Source organism: Castanea sativa, chromosome 12 (genome assembly GCF_040712315.1).
Source record: "Castanea sativa cultivar Marrone di Chiusa Pesio chromosome 12, ASM4071231v1".
NCBI classification, from domain to species: Eukaryota; Viridiplantae; Streptophyta; class Magnoliopsida; order Fagales; family Fagaceae; genus Castanea; species Castanea sativa.
Genome location: NC_134024.1, coordinates 11,850,421 through 11,859,535, shown reverse-complemented (window position 1 = coordinate 11,859,535; position 9,115 = coordinate 11,850,421). Strand labels below are relative to the sequence as shown.

General features: G+C 38.1%; 1 protein-coding gene across 3 annotated transcripts; it reads right to left on the bottom strand.

Moving 5' to 3' along the window:
- Positions 1-905: 905 nt before the first annotated feature.
- LOC142619004 (N6-adenosine-methyltransferase non-catalytic subunit MTB) lies at positions 906-7,740 on the bottom strand. Of its 3 annotated transcripts, none has more exons than XM_075792077.1 (7): positions 7,678-7,740; positions 3,808-6,588; positions 3,377-3,460; positions 3,117-3,221; positions 2,787-2,895; positions 1,896-2,047; positions 906-1,427 (listed from the first exon to the last, which is right to left on the bottom strand). In XM_075792077.1, exons 2-7 carry the CDS (start codon positions 6,490-6,492, stop codon positions 990-992), a joined length of 3,573 nt encoding a protein of 1,190 aa, XP_075648192.1. In that variant the 5' UTR covers positions 6,493-6,588; positions 7,678-7,740; the 3' UTR covers positions 906-989. The 3 variants fall into 3 exon arrangements, with proteins under 3 accessions (XP_075648192.1, XP_075648191.1, XP_075648194.1); XM_075792076.1 differs by lacking the exon at positions 7,678-7,740 and adding an exon at positions 7,308-7,436; XM_075792079.1 differs by lacking the exon at positions 7,678-7,740 and adding an exon at positions 7,308-7,436 and having other exon boundaries at positions 3,808-6,572.
- Positions 7,741-9,115: the final 1,375 nt, after the last annotated feature.

Genomic DNA, 9,115 nt, shown 5'->3' with positions numbered 1-9,115 from the left:
GCTGGGCATTGGCTGTTGGGATTTGGGGTTGAGAGAGAATAAAGGCTATGGTGGCGTGTGGACTGGGGAGAGAGACATTGAGATTTGATTTTGAAAAGAGGAAAAGTAAAGTGGTTTTTGGTTTGGAGTTGAGAGAGAAAAGATGGAGTCATGAAGGTGCTGGTGTGCTGTGGTGGTGGAGAGAAAAACGAAGAGTGAGAGAGAGAGATAGAGATGAACATTTTGATTTTGCAAATAGAGGAAAAACAAACGAGGGCGGGTCTTTGAATTTCTCAAGGTCAATTTCGTCTTTTTTATTTAAATGATTTAGTGTGCTGGTGTTTCTTTTTTAGGACAAATGTCAATTTCTTATTGGTTTTAGAAACACTAACTAGATGCTGAGGTGGAGTTCCTGAAACATCATATACTTTCTCCTTATTTTCACTCCTTATTTTTCCGTCATTCCTACAATCTACCCAACAAAATGGACCCTTAGATAGCATGCTGTGCAGCTACCTCCCCAACCATCTTAGGCCAATATGCATTGTCATTTGGTTTCTAAATTTAATACATTTCCTTATTTATGTTTTAAATTTTATTATCTTTTTGTCCCAATGTTCTGATGCCATATGCTTTCATGTGAAATGTTTGAGAGTCCTGAACAGAGGACTTGCCATAATAGTTTGTGCCTACAATATGTATACTCAGTGTTAGGTTGCATTGTTTCTTGGTTTTTAGGCAGAACAGGCGCATCATCAATGACACCTGATGCCCAGGATTCTTCCATTCCCAAACTATTGAATTTAATTCAAACAAAAAAATATATGAAAAAGAAAGAAAAGAAAAGGTAAGCAGTGTTCGCACCAGGCCATTCAAACCACAGCTGTTATGAGACCTAAAGCCAATGAGAATTCACGCACAAAACATATGGAATTTTCTTTCCACTTAAATTGGAGGCCAAAAGAATATTACAAGCTACAAAACAGCAGATTATTATACCGAGTATTTTGTTACAACAAATTCATTCTATGAGACTCAAAATCTAGATAGTCTTGATTTCCCTGCCCACTAAACCCGCCATACATATCAAAAACCTTATCATCTGAAGTCATAATGCTCCCTTCTCGTCTAAAACCCTCCATCGGTGAGGCCCAAGTAGCTGGAGTTGAGGGGTTAGAGCTGGAAGCTTCTTGGTTTAGACCAAGAGCACCCGGATTTTGAGGTGAGTTTCCAGCAGTCCTTCTATTGGAGGAATTGGCCGTAGTCAAAGAAATGGATGCTGACTGCTGCTGTTGAAGTTGCTGCTGGTTCTTCATCGGTGACTTGGGCCGGAGAGACTCTATTTCAGGGGTTGTCACAACAAGATGAGGTGCCTCTGGGGGTGGATTTCGTCCTCCCCCTCCCAACCAAACTTTCCCATCCTTGTCAGAAAAGTTCCTGACATATGCCTGAATGCCAACCAAATCCAAATCAGAGTTGTAGTTAGGAAAACAAACCAATAGAACCCGAGAACAAGTATGAACAAAGGATTAAGGTCCTAAACTTTATTTGTTTTCATAGATAGTACTGATCCAATCAGTGATTCAAATTGTAGGATGGTGATGATAGGTTTTCCATTATATATAGAAATAAAGCATAGTGACAATAATCCTGATTTTGGGACATGAAGGTCTGCAAGATTTGCCTATTTTTCAGCATAGGGTTTTCTAATGGAAGTAGATTTTCTGCTCGGGTCATTTTTTGGTTGGTTACTTTGCACAAGACAATAATAAGACTATAAGACATGGCAGATCAAATATGTGTAGGAAATGTATCCCATTCTATGTCAAATTCTGAAATCTGAACCGAGTGCCAAATGCTCAAGTATGTTAATGTTGTAAGATGATTCCATTAAGACCAAATATTGATTAACATACCTCACTATTAAAATTTGATGAGGATAGTTCTTTGCCAACAGTCAGCCATCCAGACCGAATATTGTGGTCTTCACCGAAGAGCTCAAGTCTTCTGCGGCCAAGGGCAAAATGCTCAATAATTCTATACATGTCATCAGGCTTTTGGGTTGAACCTGCAATTCCATTGGCATACACCTTATGTCAAAAGAGATCATTTCATCACTATACATATAAACCATTAAAAATATAAAAACAATGTTTGTAAACAACATGATATGTCATACAAGTCATTATTGCTGCAATTTTAAACAACAAATAGTATGCTGCAGTTTCAAACGACAATCACATGCCAAAACTGTTTACCGTGCTAATTAAGAAAAATAAGGAAACCCACGTAAACCTCTAAACCATTTGCGAGGTTTCCTTTTTGCCATCATTTTCTTCAAATATAGTGGAATTACTATATGTCAATTCTAGACATTCACAATATTTTTTCTGTGATTCTTTTCCATCATTCTATTCTATCTGAAGTCACACTCCATTACTCTACACACACACACTAAAATTGCTTTAGAAACCCCTTTCCAGGGTAATTTTTTCCTTTTTTTTAACCCTAAAAACGCACCTGTTTTTTAGAATGAGACTAAACATTATTGCCAGTTCATGTTGCTTAACTGTTCTTCAAAATTATTTTTAGGATCTACCAGTCCTAAGCAGCAACTAGACCGTAGCAGGGTTAGTATGTTCACCTTTACTAACATTACAAATACAATAAAATCATATGCTTTCCTTAGAAAATTTGAAGTCTTGTTTTTTTTTTTTTTTTTTGACAAGTAAAAACTAAAGTATAGTTATGGTAGAGTTTCTGCAACATAGGTCAATAGTGTCACAGACATTATTAGGGATACTGACCATAAGGAGGCTCCTCGGCAATTATTACATCAGTATCAATGTTGGCATGGATTATGTGACCATCAGTACTGCGACGAACAGTTCCCTTTATGCCCATCAAGCAGTGTTCCTTTTCCATAATGACAATACAACAAACAATTTAGGAAAATAATACATGCATCACTAAAGCATTTAATGAAATAAGAAATGATGCAAGGCAGCAATTTTTTTTCTTTCCTTTTTGATAAGTATAGGCGAGGCAGCAACATGAAGCTGCAGACACTCAAAACATTTTTTTTATTTATAAGTACCACAGACACTCAAAACATACAAGGAAAACATTGAACCAACCTTTGAGTGCTGAAATAAAGTATGAGAATCATGACGCAACCCTGGTGTTGCAGTAGTTTTGTTTGTTTTCACCCAACAAATATCCTCACACCTACGGAATCCCCACTACAGCACCCAAAAAAGAATTATTAATTTAAAGGAACACATAATCAATCTCATAATATAAATTACAGCCAAAAAGAAAAGGCTAGTTCTATATGTAATTATAAATTTTTTTTTTTTAGAAAAAATAAAAATGATCTAAAGGCTTGACTATACACCTTCTTTAGACAATGACGGCCCTGCTCAAGGCCCACACCATCACCAACCCAAAGGAAGATAAAAGAAGGCGTGTCTGCTATTGCCTGTGAACACAGGAAAAAAAAAATTAGACATGTGAGTCAAAAGTGAAAGAAATTTATTTCAATACATGCAACTTGTCTATACGGTCATTTCATTGTCCCAGAGGTTAATGCAAGTTACATAATAAAATTCCAATTCAGGTTTGTTGGTATGGATATTATCATATCATACACCTGATAATATAATTTCTTAGCATGCATTTATCAGTCTACAAGATGAAGTGATTAGAATTACTTGTAGCAAGTTCTACCATTACTTCTAAAAGGAACACACAGAACAAGTACAAAGAATATGTTTATTTCTATTTATAAGACAATTGGGGAGAAAAAGTTAGGTGCAAAAAGATTACCTCGATCTTAAGATTCATTATTTCTTCGAATGTCCAGTACTCCATATGGTCAGCCACACCGGGAGCGCGATGAACATATTCCTCCCATGGGGGGTCCACAAGAATGACATCAAACTTGGTTCCAAAGAACTCTGGGGACAGTTCAAACTCTTTCAGGTCACATTTGTGATACATGGGAGAAGAAGCAGATTTAGAAACAATCTCATCTTTTTTCTGTATAAGCTCCCTAAGCTTAGGGTAATCCTCAACAACATTTGTAAGCTCCAGCTCTCTAATGAAATTCTGGGGACGCATACCAGTGTCAACAAAATTTTGTGAGTAATCATTCTGCTCTCCTCTAGAAGGAGCTTTACCAGGAGGCCCACTACTTTTAGGTGGAACCCAACCCCCTGGAGTTTTATCGAGTGGAGTTCCTCGTCCCATTGCCCCAGCAGCATTAAAACCAGGGCCAGAAATGCTAGGAGTTACTCCTCTGCCGGGGCCAGGGCCAGGGCCAGGTTGATTGAAATAGATAGCAGAGGGTGAATTCCCCAAATTAGGAGGAAACCTTGGACCTGATGGTCCAGAAGGAACAGGAGAGAGGCCAGGTGCAACAGCTAACATATTCATATCAACACCTCGAGCCCCAGGCCAAACAGGCGGACTAAATGGCGGAATGAAGACGCCAGGTGACATTGGTGGACCTGGAGCAGGTTGCATACTAGGGTTAAGTTGCTGCATTGGTCCGGGTGGAGGAATTCCAAGAGGTACAAAAGGCGATCCCATTATTGGCAATGGGATTGCCACCTGTTGGTTGTCTCTCCCAGTTGGCCTACCTCTTCCACCTCTCCCAACTCTACTCCCTTTTACTCCTTGTGAGGCAGCTCTATTGAAGGACACTAGATCCTGGTTTCCATAAGGAGGTTGTGAACCACTACTGGAACTTTGGCCACCAGCATTGCGACCAGACATAGCACCTTTCTGGCCCCTACCTTTTCCTCCATGGAAATCAAAGTCATCCCTCCATGAATTTTGATCTCGCATGGAGGTACCATCATCTGTATATCTTTCCTTTGAATCTTCACCAGGTGGCCCAGAGCTATATATATCAGTCCTTCTTGCCCTGTCATCCGGCATATATGCCCACTCTTCATCATTTAGTGTTGACTTCACATCAGATTGCTGAGCAACTTCATTTCTCCTGGCGAAGTTGGATCCAGAATCAGGTCTTCCATAATCAAGAGGCTTGGTTTGAATCTCTATCACATCATAATTCTCATTTGAAATTCCAAAGTTTGATGAGGTTTTCACAGCTTCACCCCTGCTTCCATCTTTCCTATTACCAGACCGGCCATGAGGCCTTTCATTGTCGGTCCTCTCACGACCATGTCTTGGCATCTCCCACTCTCTGCCATGATCATAAACAATATCACCATTTTTTGAGTCTTTATCGCTATTGATGGGTGGCCTTCTTTTCCAATTCTCTTTGGAAACTTCATGGTCCCTATTTCTGTCACTCCAGCTATCATCTCTGCCTTTCAATCTATCATCCCTATAACCATCCTTTTCCAGTTCCTTTCGCTTGAGGTTGAAACCTCTTTCACTATCCATCTCAGAGTGATCTGTCTCTTGATGGCGCCTACCACTCCTCTCAGGGGTCCTTGACCTCCTGGAGTGCCCCACTTCTCTTGCATTTTTATCCCTCATCCGCATATTTCTATCTTCATCAGCACTTAACGTTCTGTCCCGGCTTTCAGCAACATCTTGAGTCGGAGTTCTCTGCTGTTTATGCTTCTCAGTTTTTTCCCTGCCTGATCGGTCTTCATGAGTAACAGGACTAGCCCTATTATCTTCTTCAAGTACCTCTGACCTCACCTTGCTCTTACTCCTCTCAGCATCAGCTCTTCTCTCTTCTCTATTGCTAGATTTCATACCCTTCTCACTGTTTGAATCTACACCCCGGGTTTTACTCTCACTGGGTTCATTCCTAGCAGACACGCTTCTCTCTCTAGCACTCTCATACTTAGGATCAGACAACTTACGGTCTCTGAGCTCAGTTCTTTCAGAAAAAGTTTCTTCGGCTTTCTTGCCAGCATCAGATTCATCCCATTTTCTCCTCGAATTTCTCAGCTCCTCAGAAGATCCATGACCCTTCTCTCGACCAGTTTCCCTCCTCTCTGAATACCTGGAATCTCTATCAACCACTTTTTCAATCTCTACATCATGGGATCTTTCTTCTTTGCTTTTAATCCTGCTTTGAGAACCCTCATGCTCTGAAAACTTGGATGCTGTTTTTCTTTTCTCACTTTCATCAGCTCGACCATGCACTCTACTCCCCGACTTATCTACACCATCTTTCTCATCTTGGTACCAGTTGCTCAACTTTTCCAATGTATTCTCTTCTTGCCTTTTCTTGATCTGCTTAGAGCGCGACTCTTTCCTTGAGTCGTGATCCTCCTCATCACTACCCGCTCTACTAGATCCACCTGACCGTTTCCGACCCTCATTTCTATCCCCAGAGCTTCTTCTTCTTCCATCTAACCCTTCAGCATCTTCTCCATTGCTCAGTTTTCTTGACCTACTTGACCTATGCTTTCTCTTATCACTGCCCTCCAACTCTTCATCATCAACAGCCCTATCGCTCTTCACATCCAAACCATCCTCTACATCCCGTTTCACATAACGACCTCGTTCAGGTGAATCCATTGTAAGCAAAACCGTCAAATCACCGTAACCGCTTTAGATAATGAGCTTACTTCTACAGCAGGTCAATATGTATGAATAACCTACCAACAAATAATCCTGAAACAAAATCAAAATGAAATAAAAAAATTTGAAAGAAGCCAAGGATATAAAGTAAAATACCAAATCAAACCAAACCATTCACATAAAAGGTCTCGAACTCTAACGTCCAATGACTTCAGATTCGAAACCAATAAAACACAAATTTGGCTAATCCCATTGTAGTAGTATTTGGCAGCACATGAACATTCAACCACAATTAAAGTAAAAAATTGCAAGCTCAGACTAAAATTAACGAAACAACCCAAATCCCAATGAACTTCAAAAAAAAAAAACCCTAAAAAACTTGAATCCCAACATCTGAACCCATCATTGCACCAAATAAAACAACCAAAACCAAACCCTCCGTTTGGTTGCCAAGAAACCCAAGAAAGAAAGAGAAGCAAGATACAATATTGAACATAAAATTTAGTATCGAATTTGAAGAATTTGCCAGATGCCCAGCTAAGCTACATGAAAACCCAGTTTCAATACTTGGTTGATACTCATATTTCGTCAGTTATCTTTCCCTAACATTTTTCTCAGCCACCAAACACAACATAGAAAAACTCAAAATTTTTTTAGTTCTCGGATACAAAACGGAACAACATACAAGACCCAGATACAAGCAGACAGAATCCTTAAACAAAAAACAAAAAAAGAAAAAGCCACGTGAAACAAAAACAAAAAACAATGAATTTACTAAAACAATTAATTCAAGAGTGAGAGTGAGAGAGTACCTGAGTTTTGGGAATGAAGAAATGAAGAAGAAGAAGAAAAAAAGTGAAAAACCTCTGATTAGGGGTTTTTTTTTTTTTTTTTCGCTGTTGTTTTTTTCAAAGACACAACAAAAATAAACAATCTTAAATAAATGTTTTAGTACTCTAATAATTAGATTTGACCCAGACTCAACCCATGTCAGCCTTCTCGTTTACCCAAACCCAACACACACGTGGGCCTGACCCAAACAAACAAAACCCAAAGCCCATGACCAATCTTACTTAGCCCACCCTTACACTAAAGTCCAAAGCCTGCTCTATAACTTTTGTGTGGCTCGGCCAGTACCAGAATATGATTTTTTTTTTTTTTTTTTTTTTTTTAAAAACCTACCTCCTTGTTCCTTGTTTTTCTTCTTCTTCTTATTCTTCTGGGTTTGGGTATCTTCTTCTTCTGGTTTCGTCGTTTCAGTCCACTACCTCTTCTTTTTTATTTGTGTCATTGTGTTGTACTGCTGTCCTCCAATATTTTCTTTGTTTCGATTTTGTGAGCCCACGTAATACTCCTTCCTTTCTTTTGTTTTGTCCACTTGAGTGTTAAAATTTATTTATTTTTATTTCTTTTCTTTGTTTTTGTGAGCCCCACGTGACTTACAATAAAGAAAAAAAACAAAACAAAACAAAAGAAAACAGTCAGACTTGTTTGGTAAGAGATTTTTAGTAATGGTATTTAAGTGTTGTGAAAATATGTGTAAATAAAAAATGTGTTATGAAAATACATATTGTGGTGTTTAAATAAGAAAAATTATTGTTTAAACAACAGTACCAAACGAGCCCCGGTCTTTTAAACATCTTTCCTTTTTTTGAGAAGATTTTAAACAACTTTTAATGTACTGGTCACTAAAATGAGTTATGCTGGTGCCACATAAAATGGCAAAATTTATGCCACAACTCACCCATATGGCCAGTTGTGAGTAGTAGAGGGGTGTTCTCATATGGACCCACCATCATCTCTCTACCACTCACAACTCAACATGTGGGCAAGTTGTGGTACAAGCACAACTCCACTAAAATTAACATTTAGGTTTGTCATTTTTTTTTTATAGCAAAACTATACTATTAATCTCTCAAGTTTACTCTGTGAGTATAATTAATCTCTCGAGGTTCAAGTGAGCGCAATTAGTCCATCAAGTATTCATAATGAGCGATAAAAGTCCTTTTTGTTAACTTCTGTCAATGGTATTACTTACGTGACTAATGGAATAATGACTTGACATTTTTTTTTATTAAAAAAATTACAAAAGGGAATTTACACATAACAAACTAACTCATTCCAAATTCAAATTCTAATCCTAACCCGGTTTTAAATCAAAACTCCATTTACAAACCCATGAGAGAGAGAAGAGGAAGTGATTGAACAGACTTAGAATTAGAATCACGCAATAACTGTCGTGTGAGATTAAATTACTTTCTGTCTTTCTTTATAGAAAAATAATTTTTGCATTTGAATTGAAACCCTCTATCGTACCTCCAAGATTGGTAGCACCAATAAATTAAATACTTGCCTCTAATTGCATTTTACTTTTTCTACTAATAGGAGTAGGATGATGATGAACACGACTTGAAAAAGGAAAAACCATCCATCTCTAATAATACTAAATTCATCTCCTCTCTCTCAGACTCCACTCAACTTAATTGAAAAACTTAATAAAATACTAGTCTCATCACACGCGCTTCGCATGTGCAATGAGGTTTTTTTTTAGTGGTCGTAGCCAAAACAAAAAAAAAAATGTTTTTTTTATTTATTTTATATATATCATTTTTATTTTGAG